The sequence below is a fragment of the Sebastes fasciatus genome, chromosome 23, assembly GCF_043250625.1.
Source record: "Sebastes fasciatus isolate fSebFas1 chromosome 23, fSebFas1.pri, whole genome shotgun sequence".
Classification (NCBI taxonomy): domain Eukaryota; kingdom Metazoa; phylum Chordata; class Actinopteri; order Perciformes; family Sebastidae; genus Sebastes; species Sebastes fasciatus.
Genome location: NC_133817.1, coordinates 6,005,142 through 6,018,815, shown reverse-complemented (window position 1 = coordinate 6,018,815; position 13,674 = coordinate 6,005,142). Strand labels below are relative to the sequence as shown.

Sequence of the window (13,674 nt, the reverse complement as noted above, 5' to 3'; positions counted from 1 at the left end):
GTGGTTACCTGGGTGGGTGTATCACATTTTGCCTCTCAGCCCTCTGCTTCATTAAGAACAAACCGAGACACAGTACATCCCTGCTCAGGTGTGTCTCTGTGATCAGTTAGAATCAGAATAGTCAGTAGGGTTCGTTCAGTCCCATTTGATTCAGATTTTATTTGGAACAACAAGCTGCTCGCTGGATCACCACTGCATGCTGAACTGAAGTGTTACCCGCCGACAGGTAACAGGTGAGAGTCACTTGACTGCATCCTTTTATTCAACAGGAAAACCCGGAAGATGCTTAAAATGATAGAAAAGTTAATGAAGTCTGGTTTCAGAGAGAAAGAACACAGGATAGGATGCAGGAATTCTTTGGTTTTTGGATGTGTGCATGTTTGTGTAGCTAATGGAGCGGTGTACGAGAGAGAGAGGGAGATGGGGGGGTGTCTAGAAGAGACAGGGGGTCATGTCCTTATCACGGTACAACTCTCCATCTATGTAGAATTTGTCCACTGAGATTATTGCTTTTTTGCCTTCTTTCATCATTTGTTTACGGATTGGAAATAGTCTCTGTGATGTAGCATGATTTCACGTGGATATTGATCATTGAGTCTATAGTCCTTTCCTTTGAGCTGCCTGCCTTGTTGTTTAACCTGATGTGGGTGATAATGCGGTCATGTGGATTCAGGCCAATCACATTCCCAAACTGACAGAGAGGTGAGGGGAGTGCCCAATAAAGGACATGGTGACATCATATTTGGTCCTCATGCACAAGAGAAGTGCATTAAGAGGCAGCACTCAGACTTGTGCAGTAGAGGTCTTAACCCAGTGGGCCTATTTAGTGTGGCATACTTTGAAAACACACAAAAAAACTATAAAAGCTAAGAATATGATTAAAAAATAAATATTTAGATCATATTTAGGTTAGGGCTGTCAATCGATAAAAATATTTAATTGCGATTAATCACATTTTTCAACTGTTTAAAATGTACCTTAAAGGGCGATTTTTAGTCAAGCATTTAATACTCTTATCAACATGGGAGTGGGTAAATATGCTGTTTTATGCAAATGTATGTATATATTTATTATTTGAAATCAATTAACAACACAAAACAATGACACATATTGTCCAGAAACCCTCACAGGTACTGCATTTAGCATAAAAAAACACACCAGTTTGTTCCTTAGGTTATCTGGTTTGATACCAGTATCTTCACTCCTCCATCTTCAGACTCCCATCTCCATGCACCTTGAAAGAAGGTGAAGTTGTGCTGGAAATCCTTTCTCTGCTTCTGTAATGAAAATGAAAACAGATATTTGTGCAACTTGTTATTAGGGTAACTTTGCAGCATGTGGTGTCAGGATGTCAAAAACAGCACAATCCAAATGTATTTGAATTTACTTATTTACATGACGTGGCAAAGGGTGCGGATAGATTGAATCATGGTCAACTGCAAGAGAGGAAGCTGCTTTCTTTGGTTGATGGTTGATTAATCAAAGGAATTTCAAGTTTTTAGCAGTAACCCCTATGTTTTTTGTTTTTTATTTTTTAATAATTCTCTTCTTTAATCCAGTACCAGAGGAAGTGGTCACAGCCTGCTGCAGCCATAGATCAAGACTATCATGAAGGCCAGAGCTTGTATAAGAATGGAGTACGGAGTCATCTTCCTCTTTCTGGCTCTCTTTGTCTCGATCTATGTGCTACGTAACATGGATGTTCTGGAGGTGAGAACTTGGTTTTAGAGGGTCTGCTTGAAGGGTGGACCCTGTTGGAAATGTTTAATATTAGTCAAGTTTCAGGATATTTTCAAATGCAACGTGGCTCAGCAACAGTAATGTTCTTTCATTTCAAATAAATGCAGTTAAATTGTATTTACCCTCTCAATGCTGCACCTTGACCTGGTGACAGCAGCAGCTCCTCTAGCTAGGCTCGCATTATTCTATGCCTTAGACCAAAACCATTAATGTTGTTCTCATTTGTTCTCACTGAAGACCTAAACAAATGAGTTACAAATGTACAGTTTTTAAAAAGATTCCCCAAAATGTCCACAGGGGCGTTTTTATCGCAAGGGATCGCCTCGCTTCCCAGCAATGGACGCTTGACAGGCTGCCACTAGACACTAGGCACCTGATTGGACGAATGGTTTCCCTCGAGGGCTGTTGCTCCGAGCTTTCAAACCGGAACCAACATGGCAGCTCATTTGGAAACTTTCTTCTCTTATATCATGAAAATAGTTTTCCGAAATGTGTTTCTAAAAACATTTTATGCGAGAAATAAGCCATGCAGTTGCTAAATCTGTCTTTATTTTGGATGGACAACACTTAGTTTTAAAGTCTCTTGGGAGTTTCCAGAGGCGGCGAATTGCACCGGATGCCCCTGGTTTGCATAAAGTAGCCTAGATCTCAACTATAAACAAATGAGGACCGGCCAACGTGATGCCTTGTCTCTTGAATCGTGTAGCCACGCTACTAGAATGCATTGCACGGCTGCTTACATAGACAATGAATGGAAAGCATGGAAAGGACAGAGGCTGTGGACACGTACCATAAGAGGTTCAATGGCTTTTATTTGGATTCTCTTATCAATGCAATTTTTGAAAACAAAGTGTCCCTTTTGTACCTGAAGTGTGGTTCAATCCAATTGGTATGCATCAAATGCATTTTTCAGCCATTAAAATCTTCCTCTGTCATGTCAAACCATCAGGTGTGAAACAGCCTCCATAGTGCTTCTGCGCCAATGATGTAAAATATCCCAAAATATGAATTTCAGTGGACACTTTGAAAACCTTGACCATTTGACTTTGATTTTGTGCAAATGTGTTTTTTCCATGGATCAAAGTTAACAACAGAGTAAGGGCCACAGGGGAAGTTGAGAAAGGTAGAAATTCCTGCAGCTAACAGATCAACAGTTCTTATCAACACCCCAAAGTCAATTTGAGCTTTGGGATGGGAAAAATCTTCCTTCTCAGTCCCTTTTGCTTTATTTGGTTAATTTGCTTTCAGTGCATTTGTCTGATGCATGTTTGTCACCATCTCTCTGCCAGTGTCAGCATAAAGTGAAATCCCCCATCATCGTCCCAAGAGTTTCCACTGACCCTGACATGAATCGCAGCTTCTGCAATTTCCAACCACTGTCCCGTGAGGAGGCTCTAGAGGAACGCTTCCTACTAGACTCCATTGCTTGGCCTGAAACTCCACCTTTAACAGCTCCTGCTTCCCTGGAGCAGACCAGCGATCCAGCTCACAGCACCTTCACCATTCTCCCAGCGAGGGGAGGAGGACAGTGGCACGTAGGGGATCAGCTGGAGGTTATCATACAGATGTCTGACTTCCAGGGCCGTCCCAAGAAGTTTGGGGGGGACTTCTTACTCACCAAGCTGCACAACCGGAAGCTTGATGCAGGTGTGGTTGGACAAGTGGTGGATCATCTCAATGGGAGTTACTCTGCTGTATTCTCTTTACTCTGGGAAGGAGATGCGCTGGTTGAGGTGATCATGTTAACTGCAGGTGTCTTAAATCTTCTGATTATTCACTAAGTCCCGTCCCCCTTAGTTACTGGTGCTACGCCTGTTAACTTTCACTTCTCACGCGGCACTGTTGCAGTTTGTAATGATAACGGTGGCAGATTTACCACTCAAAACTGTCAGTCATTTGAGAAACAATGAGACTTTTACATTTCAAACAAAAAGCAGGTTCTCATTTCTTGCCACCGATTGTAGGTTTTGTTGGCTGCAAACTGTCCCTAGCAACTCTAACTAACTCTCCAGCGATTGACATCTGAGATCAATCTGGTCTACGAAGAAGTGAATCTTTATAAATGTGTCAAAGTGTGGATCTTCAAGTAGTACTCATTTTATTTGTCTGTATTGACATGACTGAACATGACTGGACTGTGAAAACTGTGGTTCTCTATCCAATCAGGTGACGCTGGTTCATCCTTGTGAGGCCATCACAGTGCTGAACAGGCTGAACAGCGAACAGCCTGACAGGATGTACTTCAACAGCCTCTTCCGCTCAGGCTCACTCTCTGAAACTACCGTCTGTAACGTCTGCCTACGTCCAACCCAGCAGCCGCTGTGCAACTACGCTGACGTCCGTACAGGCGAGCCTTGGTTCTGCTACAAGCCAAAGAAGCTGAGCTGTGATGCCAGGGTTGACCACGTCAGGGGAGGATACAGACTCAACCTTAAGGCCCAGGAGGAGAAGCTCTTTCGAGGGTGAGGGGGCATTTTGTTTGACTTTTAATTAATACATGCAGCGAGTGTTACCTATGTATCTCCTTTGTGGGACGTTTACTGTTGCCGTGGATTAGTTTACATTATAGTTAATGGAACGTCCAGTGCGTTTCATACCGGTGCTAAAGGGTGCCGGGTGTGGCGGTACCGAACACCAACGGCCGTCACAAAACCTTGGAAATGAGAATAGGCTGGCTAGACTCTTCTAGTTTTAACCTGATTTCAGATTTTTCAGATTTTCTTGTATTTAAGTTGTTAGTGTTGTAATATGTGTGAGAGATATTTTATTATGTGTGCTTTTTCTTCAGTGGTGTCAACATGAAAGTCTCCATTCGGGCTACAGGACCTGCCAGTGTCACCGTGTTGCAAAAAACGGAAGGTAAAGCATAATTTTTACTACTGCCTATAAAAATAATCGCCTTCTGAATGTGCTTCAGAAAATTAAGGTAAAACATTCAGGAAAAACTCATTTGTAAACAACGTAGCATTGACCTGTCTAGAAATGTATTCAGCCCAATTTGAGAAGAGCGCTAGGACCCTAGTAACGAATTGACTTGAGGCTGAGTGCCACAGATTAGGATCAGGTTAGGGAAGGCCCTTGGATTTGGTCCTTTAGTGGAATTTGTCGACAATAACAAACCTTAAATAACTCCACCTTCATCCTTTAACTTCCTCTCAGGTCAACCAAAGGTGCAGAGCAGCATTGTGACATCTGGACCTTCTGGTTATTACTACCAGGATGTGTGGCGAGCACTAAATGGCACCACAGTTCACCAATTCAACACCCCCTATGCCATCAGTCAGTGTCTGAAAGGAAAGGAGGTCCACCTGTATGGAGACTCGACTATCAGGCAGTGGTATGAATTCCTCATCCCAGCTCTACCAGGTAGCTGATCCACAGGGATTTCAAGCAACCGTTTGATTTTGTGCCCACTGCAGCTCATTCTGTTACCTCTGTAACACTTCTAGATCTGAAGGAGTTTGACCTGCACAGCCTGAAGAATGTTGGACCTTTCATGGCCTTGGACTATGCAAACAACATCTTGTTGACATTCCGCTGCCATGGTCCTCCTCTCTTTTTTGACAGGGTCTCAACCAGCGAGCTTCGTTACATTGCCAATGAACTAGATGGCTTAATCGGAGGCACCAACACTGTTGTAGTTTTTGGCATCTGGGCTCACTTCTGCACTTACCCCATGGAGATCTACATCCGGAGGCTGCAGAGCATCCGCAGGGCGGTGGTGCGGCTGCTGGACAGGGCTCCAGGAACGCTGGTCGTCATCCGGATCGGGAACCCCAAAGATTCATCGTCTTTTCAGACCAACAGCGACTGGTTTTCGCTGCAGGGTAACACGGTGCTCAGAGCCGTGTTCAAAGGACTGAATGTTCATCTGATCGATGCCTGGGAGATGGTTCTGGCCCACCACCTGCCGCACAACCTCCACCCACAACGCCCCATTATTAAGAATATGATTGACGTTCTCTTGTCCAACATATGTCCTCAAAAGGGCGGTTAGAATGTGTTTTATTTGTGTTTGTTTTTATGTGTGGGGATTAAAGCACACGCTGAGTTTACATGTCTCTATACTGGCAGTTTATGCAATTGAAATGAATAAATATTAAATTAATCGCTTAACAACCACAGTGCTATACATTTGATTTAAACGTTGCACGGGAATTTGTGACATCACCTTTTTCTAATTAGGCCCTGGCCACTTCAAACCAGCAAAAATAAAACATGTATTCAGATATCCTCATGTTAAAAAAACACAAAACACTGTTCCAAGTTTGGCAAGAAACTGATGTTTCCAGGTCCTTTAAGATACGGAGCTAATGCCTCGTATGTATAACATTTAATTAACACACTTTATGACAAACAATGCGTAATCTTTTATTTCGAAATTTGAGAAACAAAATACCAACAATCATTCTATTTATTCTATATAAAGTAGCTTTAAGAAACTAATCATTTTGCTCATATTTGATTATTAATATTTTGACCTTTTAAGTCCACTATCTGTAAATAATTGATGTCAGTGTGTTCCTGTGTTTCAGACCCAGACAGGTCATTGTGTGACTGGACATCTGAGCCGTCATACTTCATCAGCAAATTCATCGACTACTTTAGCAAAACCTTCTCACTCCCAACTCGTCAAATACGAGGCTTGGTCAGTGGCCCTACGCCTCAAACTTATTACAATTACAAATTGTATTACTCCGTTCAACCTTGACAAGGCAGCGCAGACCAAATCCACTCCTTCCGTTCTTACCTTTCACAATAAAAGCCGTAGACATATAACATTCGCAGGAGAGTATTTCACCTTTTTGTGTTGTTTATTCCTCATGCCCCTGATGTGTTAAGGCCTACGTCAGCTGCTCTGACTGTCTGATAATGATGTGGGTGGGTTTACATTGAAGTTAGTTGACAGCATCTGTATCTGACGCCGAGGGCCGCTGTGATCAAGCTGCGGTATTTGACAAATTGGGAGTGAGAACGGGTTGCAACGTAGGGGTGACCAATCTGTCAAATTTGGTCAAATTGAGCTTTAGGAAAACTGTCTATATATTATGCATCAACAGCTCTAAACGCTGCAATAAAAGCATCATGATCACACAAACATTGATCTATGATTATACTGATGAACACTGGAACACTCTGAGTTACATGACATCCTCCTTTCAGGAAGAAGGAAAGAAAGTCTGAGGTGGAATTGGAGAACAGCAAGAGTAGCAACAGCAACACTACTGAAAAATGTGTTTGCTCTGAAAACTGAAGCCTATAGTGGTCCACCGGTGGAAACAGACCTCTCTCCTTCACCTGTCTGTGAGCCTCTACGATGATCAGGTGATACAAATCCTCTGTGCCCAGGTGGGAGGTTTCCTATTATAGGAGAGTTCCCTCCCGTTCTGCTCCTTTTCACCACATGCATTAGGTCCATCCAAAGGCTCCAACCCAAATGCATCAGAATATGGTTCCTCCAGAACTTTGAGGACTGTGTTGACCTGCAGGACAAGGTACAGGTAGGATGACTTCTATTGATCCAAAGGATTTAAATTGCATTAAATCATCATCAAAAACAAACTTTTTCAAACTATTCACAAACTCCACTGAGACAACTCAGTCCATTAAAGGTGCAGTTAACTTTTATAAATATAACTTTTTATCATATTTGCTCAAACTGTCACTATATCCTGACAGTATTACATGAGACAGATAATCTCTGAAAGAGTCCTGACCTCAGAGAAGTCTCCCTTTTCTGCAGCCTGAATTGCATTCTGGGCGATGTAGTTGCGTAGGACGACATGAGGGTTGGTGCTGTTCATCACACCGAGCCTTTCCTTTTTGATGAGAGACAAGTCACTTGTGCCGTCAGACTCCCTGGCTAAACGCCTCCTGGTATTTCAGCACAAGAGAAAATGGGGAAATGTATTTATCCGTTATGGAAATCTAATATATGATTTATAAAAACAATAAACAGGGTTGAAAAGAAAACAAATTACCAGCAGAGACAATGTTTAAAGCAGCAATTATTTTTGTTTTCGCCTTTTTCTTCTTACCTGTATCGGCTAACCCAGCGAATCCAGTCATCGCGCTGCTTTTTCTTAAGCTCGTTCTGATCCGTCTCCAGCAGCTCCTTTAGCCGTCCCATCTGTTCCAGCTGCTGGGACACAGCTGGTTGGTCTGCCACCATCCCAAACATGACCGGGTTGGTTTGTGCCATGGACAGAATCATCGCCAATTCACTAGAACGGGAGAAGAGGTAAGTGACCACAAATCGAGCTCTAGTCATACATGATGTTCCACGTACACCTGCTACTGTCTCAACATAAATCCTACCGAAACACACATTTAACTTACATATTGTCTTGGTAAGCTTTTCCCCCAAAATGCTTGCATGTAAAAGGAAAAACAAATTAGAGGACGAGAGAGATTCAGTCATTTGAAAGCAGTGCTCTGCTCAGCTATAGGATAAATACACATTCATTAGGAGTATATGGTGGGGCAGCTAGAGACTATGGCCCAATTTAAATTTGGTCCTTACACCCTCCCACTCCATGACGGAGTGAACTCCATTTGTAGTAACGCTCGCAGCTCAATGAAGCACCCTTCTTTAAGGTGTAGGGTAATAAATACAGCAGTCACTTAAGGACAAACTTCCAACCCCCCGGCAAGGAAATAAATATCAGAATCAGAAATACTTTATTGATCCCCGGGGAGGAAATAGAGTTACATTTTACTACGAATCTAAAACAGAAATATATATATATATACACTCCATTATTTCGCTGCTGTTACAATGCTAATTGGCATTGTATTTTACATGGTTGGAAAGCCTGTTTATTTACCTTCACAATGATGTCCAGATTGTAAGGATCATGCATTTGTGGGATGAGCAGCACAGCTGATTATGTGGGTAGCGCCCAAGTAAAATTTGTCAAAATTCTCTGCCAATGTGTGATTAATTTTTGATTGATCACGATTAACTCTGGACAATCAGGCGATTAATTGTGATTGAATATTTTAATCGAATGACAGCCCTAATAAATAAGAAATATGTATAAAAACAGTGCAAATAATAATGCTGATCTATCATTAATTATGAAAAAATGCAAGAATAGTATAAATAAATATGAATATTAGTTTAAATGTACTGTATAAATAAATGCAGTGTTAATGCCGGAGTAAACCAGATTATTGCACATCTGAATTAATGCACTAAATTATTGCACTGTTAAATCAGTATTGCACAGTTGAATATATAATAAATGATGGGGTTATAGCTGCTGATAGGGGTAAAAAATAAGAAATATATGTATATATATATAAATGGGTAGGGAGAGGGTGTAGGGGATGGTTTGGAATTGGGCCTATATGTTCCCTCTTGTTATACAGTAGCTGCTTTGTGAAGGAACACACTTGTATCCACCATACACTCCCTCACCGGTCCTCCATAGTTGGCTTATTAGCCACCTTTAGCTCCTCAATAGAGGCACACTGCTCTAGGATGAGGTCCACTACTGGCCCCACTGTGGCCCTCTCACTGTCGCCCTCCTCTGGCCAGGGGACGCGGCTCAGCAGGCGGAAGGTGTTGGTGAAATCTGCACCTGGAAGCACATTATGTTATGACAAGACTGCAAGCATATCACATTTTCATAGATTATAGTCACACAACATTACCAAAATGTCAACATTAATCTTTCTAATTTTCTGTCTTTGTACCAGTGTTGTGCATGACGCGCAGTAGGTCTGATATGAGCTCGCTGTCCTCTGCCTCTTCTTTTCTCACAAGGCCTAGCTTTTTCCTCATGATGCTCAGGTAGAAGGCTTCGTATGTGGGTGCGAATTCATCCAGGACAGCCCCCGCCTGGGCTGCATCCAGCTCAGAGCCCAGCGCCTCCGCCAGGCGAGCCAGATTCCAGCGGCACACAGATGGTTGGGCTCGGTATGAGTAGCGCCCTCTTCTGTCCGAGGTGTTGCAGACGAAATCTGGATCGAATCTGACACACAGGTGGGGGGAGTTTTCATATAGAATATGATATGAGTTATTATATAAAAATCTTATATTGTATAAATATTATATTGTAGTTACTGTATGTCAAAACAGATTGTAATCAGACTTTTAGAACCATTTTACTGAGGCAAAGCTGAAAATGTTTTTTGAGTCAGCATGAGAAGTGGTGTACATCATCTGAAAGCTGGAAACCTGAAGATCAATTTGAGATGCAGCTCAGCACTGTGTCAAGTTATTCTAGTCAATAATAAGAAATAAAAATGAATTAATAAATTGTGAAAGTATATAAGAACTAAGAACATTATAATAGAAGTATATGATGGTCGTCCCCATGCTCTATTATGTCTCATAAATTGTTGCAGCAATTTTTAGGTTGATACCATTTGTTACACAGATTTGGTGCTAAATTTAACCATTTTTTACCATTCAAATTGATAAAATAAAATGATCAATAATCCCTCCAAAATACCACATTAAGACACCAAGACCTCGAGGAACACCATAGAAAAAGCCATGCTGTGATTTGGTATCAAAAACTTTTGACATTTGGAGATTTCTACTAGAATTGCAGTTTTTGGCGATTGGATGGCGAGAACTTCTGTTCTGGAAACTGTTCAGAAACACCCTTATTGTCAATCTAATGAGAAAAGCCATCCGTCCTCTGAATGCTCTAGGTCTATAGATTGTGGTTGTAAAGTTTCATGAGGCTGTGATTATCCTAGAGGTCACCACAGGTCACTTTATACAGTGAAGTCAAGTTTCAAACAATGGTCTCACTACAATGAAATGGCTACTATGGGGACATCATGCGTGCGTCAGTTGATCATCACACATGAATACAGTTGGTTTCATTGGATCCACAAGAGTCTCAGCTTTACAGTGATACCCAATTTATGTAATTCAAGACAGTTTAGGGACCCCAGAATGCAGAAATATTAAAATACGCCATTTTTAGAATAGGTGAAAATAACACAGTTGTAATGCATTAAAAAAACTGCATGTGATTATCATAAAGTGGGCATATCTGTAAAGGGGAGACTCATGGGTACCATAGAACCCATTTTCATTCACATATCTTGAGGTCAGAGGTCAAGGGACTCCTTTGATTATGATCGTGCCAGTTTTTCCTCACCAAAATTTAACGTCACTTCGTAGCGTTATTTTTGCGTTCTTCCCGACAAGCTAACATGACATGGTTGGTACCAATGGATTCCTTGATTCCTCCATTTCTAGTTTCATATGATGCCAGTAGAAGCCTACCTGTCCATGAAACCAAAGGGGCCATAATCCAGAGTAAGACCCAAGATGCTCATGTTGTCTGTGTTAAGGACGCCATGGCAAAAACCAACACACTGCCACTGGGCCACTAGCTTAGCGGTTCGCGTCATCACCTGGGGATACACAAGTCAAATCTGACGACCAAAATGTAAAAAACACAAACATGAAATGAACTAAAGTCTTAAACTGCCTTTATTAGCTGAGCTTGTGTTTGACATTCTGTCAACAAACCCCTCAGTCCTCACCTCTCTGAAGAAAGTATTGTTCCTGTCTTTCCGATTGGTCTGCTGGATGCAAGGATAAAAAGTCTCAATGACATAATCCAGCAGCTGAGCGCGAATGTCATGCCGCCCTGCACTGGGACCCTGCAGGCCTGAGAAATCATCTCGGCCGAGAAAGATCTCAAAAGATCCAAATCTAAAACAAAGAGAGAAAGTGTCCATATGTATCCACAGACAGCACAAAGTGTTTTTGTGTCTGAAAAGAATTGGAATGTTTCCTACCTGATGAAGGAGTGGGCGACACGCAGGACGACTGAGCAGCGCTCAGGGATGCGCCTCCCACTGTTGAGTGGATCTCTGCTGACGTAGAGATCAGAGGTCACGAGGGAGGCTGCACGGGTGCTGGGTATCCCCAGGGCGGCCATGGCCTCGCTGCACAGGAACTCTCTGATGCTGGAGCGAAGCACCTTCCTGCCATCGCCATCTCTGAGAAAATGGGTTTGTCACACGGATTTGTGTCCCAGTTTATTTCCTGTTGCAGTGTATGTGAATGTCATTCGCTGACAGGAAGTACACATGGACCCAAGCTGTTGCCTAGCAACGCAATTCCGTTGCAATTCCGTCAAAATGCGCTAAAACGGGGCGTTTCAGACAAAGGGTAAATACAGATATATTCAGGCTGACAGTGTGAGGAAAATAAAGTTTTTTTTTAACATTACAGCATGTAAACATGTTCTAGTAGAAACACTAAATACAAGTATGAACCTAAAAATGAGCACGATATGGGACCTTTAAGAATAAAAGACAGCCTCACATATTCTTCATATTATGTGTTTAACAGACCCAATGATCTGGGGAAACTAGAGGTGTACTGATTCTGCTGAGCACACAGTCGTTAAGCAATGCTGGACACCTTTAATGTGTGCCAAGCAGTTATAAGCTCTTAAGCAGCTCTCCTTGGGTTAATGCACTCACATGCCTCTGGAGGAGGCTTATGAAAGACTGGGCTGTGTCACCTGCTGCTGAAAATGTCCTATTCTCTCTGAGGAAACTTCATCCATCTTTTTGTCCCTGACCTACAACCTGTTCCTGAGGTGGATCATAAACTCTTAAATGAATTACCTGGAGTACGGTGTGACTCCTGCACCCTTCACCTGAATCTCCCATCGCCCGTGGGTGGCCGACTCTACCTCTCCCAGGTACATCACCGCTCCATCCCCCAGCTGGGACGCATACAGGCCGAACTGGTGGCCGCTGTAGCAGTGCGCAGCCGGCTGGGAGCCCGGCAGCAGCCTGGAGCCGCTCAGATAATCCGGGCTCAGGGGATCACCCAACACATCCTGCACACTGAGGTCCAGCAGAGCCAGCGCTGAGCAGGACAGGGCCACGAAGGTCGGACGCACCAGGGGCTGAAGAGTCCCAAGTCTGGAGAAACATGCTGCAGGGACTGTCCGGGACCCGGGCTCCTCTGAGTCGTCCACCGGCAGCTTTTTCAGCACGGTGTTGTTGAACGGTAGGAGCTCCAGAGCCGTGGGCGTGCACTGAGAGGGCTCCATGAGGACTGAGGTTTAACACCACCCACTCAGTCAGGATCAGGGCTGTGTGGGGGCGTTAGTGTGTAGACTATGGCACTTTGTAATACGGCAGACAGTGTTCAGGAGCATGAACAAGCCTAAAAAAGTTGGCAAAAATGTAATAGAAGAAGATATTTAGTCCATAAATAAAAGCCTCAAGCCATCAGAATAGTTTGAAAAACTACACCTAAAGGATTTAAAGGGACTGTTTGTAACTTTCAGAAATGCTTGTTAACAGCGACACCTGTGGCCGTTAAGTCAACGAAAGTCGACATGAACGAACATCGCTCAGTTATTTCTGCACAAACGTCCACCGTACATTCACTAGATATTCTCAAAGCTACGAAGTCTTCTGCAGTGTGTAGTGAGAGCATGCACGTGTAGAGGTGGAGCGTAACAGCGAGAATGCGCGGTGTGTGAGTGAAGGCAAGCAGGCAGAGGAGCAGAGACTCCGGCCACACGCGAGCGCGCACTATATTATAATATAGTATAATACAATATAATATAAATAATACAATATAGTATAATACCATATAGTAATGTAATATACTATATTAAAATATAATAATATAAAAGTATAATACAATACAATATAATAATATAATGTAATAAGAGGAGATGAATTTGTGTCTCTTTAAAGGAAACTCTCTGGCATCCAGAAAGAAGCTCCTCTCCATCGTTAAGGAGTTCCTGAGGGAGCGGGACGGAGACGGTTGCCTGGGAGACGGTCGCCTGGGAGACATGGAGGAGGAGGAGGATTCCCGGGTCCCTCTGACCCCGATGAACAGTCTGGTGGAGGGCTGTCCTCTGTATGACGGCCTGCCGCACATCAGCGCTCAGGACCGAGGAGGGAACTAACCTCTGACCT

At 43.0% G+C, this 13,674-nt stretch overlaps 1 protein-coding gene and 1 pseudogene across 1 annotated transcript; one reads left to right on the top strand and one right to left on the bottom strand.

Moving 5' to 3' along the window:
- The first annotated feature begins 3,054 nt into the window (after positions 1–3,054).
- LOC141761860 (NXPE family member 3-like) lies at positions 3,055–5,940 on the top strand. The gene is made up of 5 exons (XM_074625499.1): positions 3,055–3,473; positions 3,907–4,202; positions 4,529–4,599; positions 4,900–5,106; positions 5,190–5,940. The coding sequence occupies exons 1-5, from the start codon at positions 3,087–3,089 to the stop codon at positions 5,735–5,737; spliced, it is 1,509 nt and encodes a 502-aa protein (XP_074481600.1). The 5' UTR covers positions 3,055–3,086; the 3' UTR covers positions 5,738–5,940.
- A 145-nt stretch (positions 5,941–6,085) lies between these two features.
- Positions 6,086–13,263, bottom strand: LOC141761845 (protein adenylyltransferase SelO-1, mitochondrial-like; annotated as a pseudogene).
- Positions 13,264–13,674: the final 411 nt, after the last annotated feature.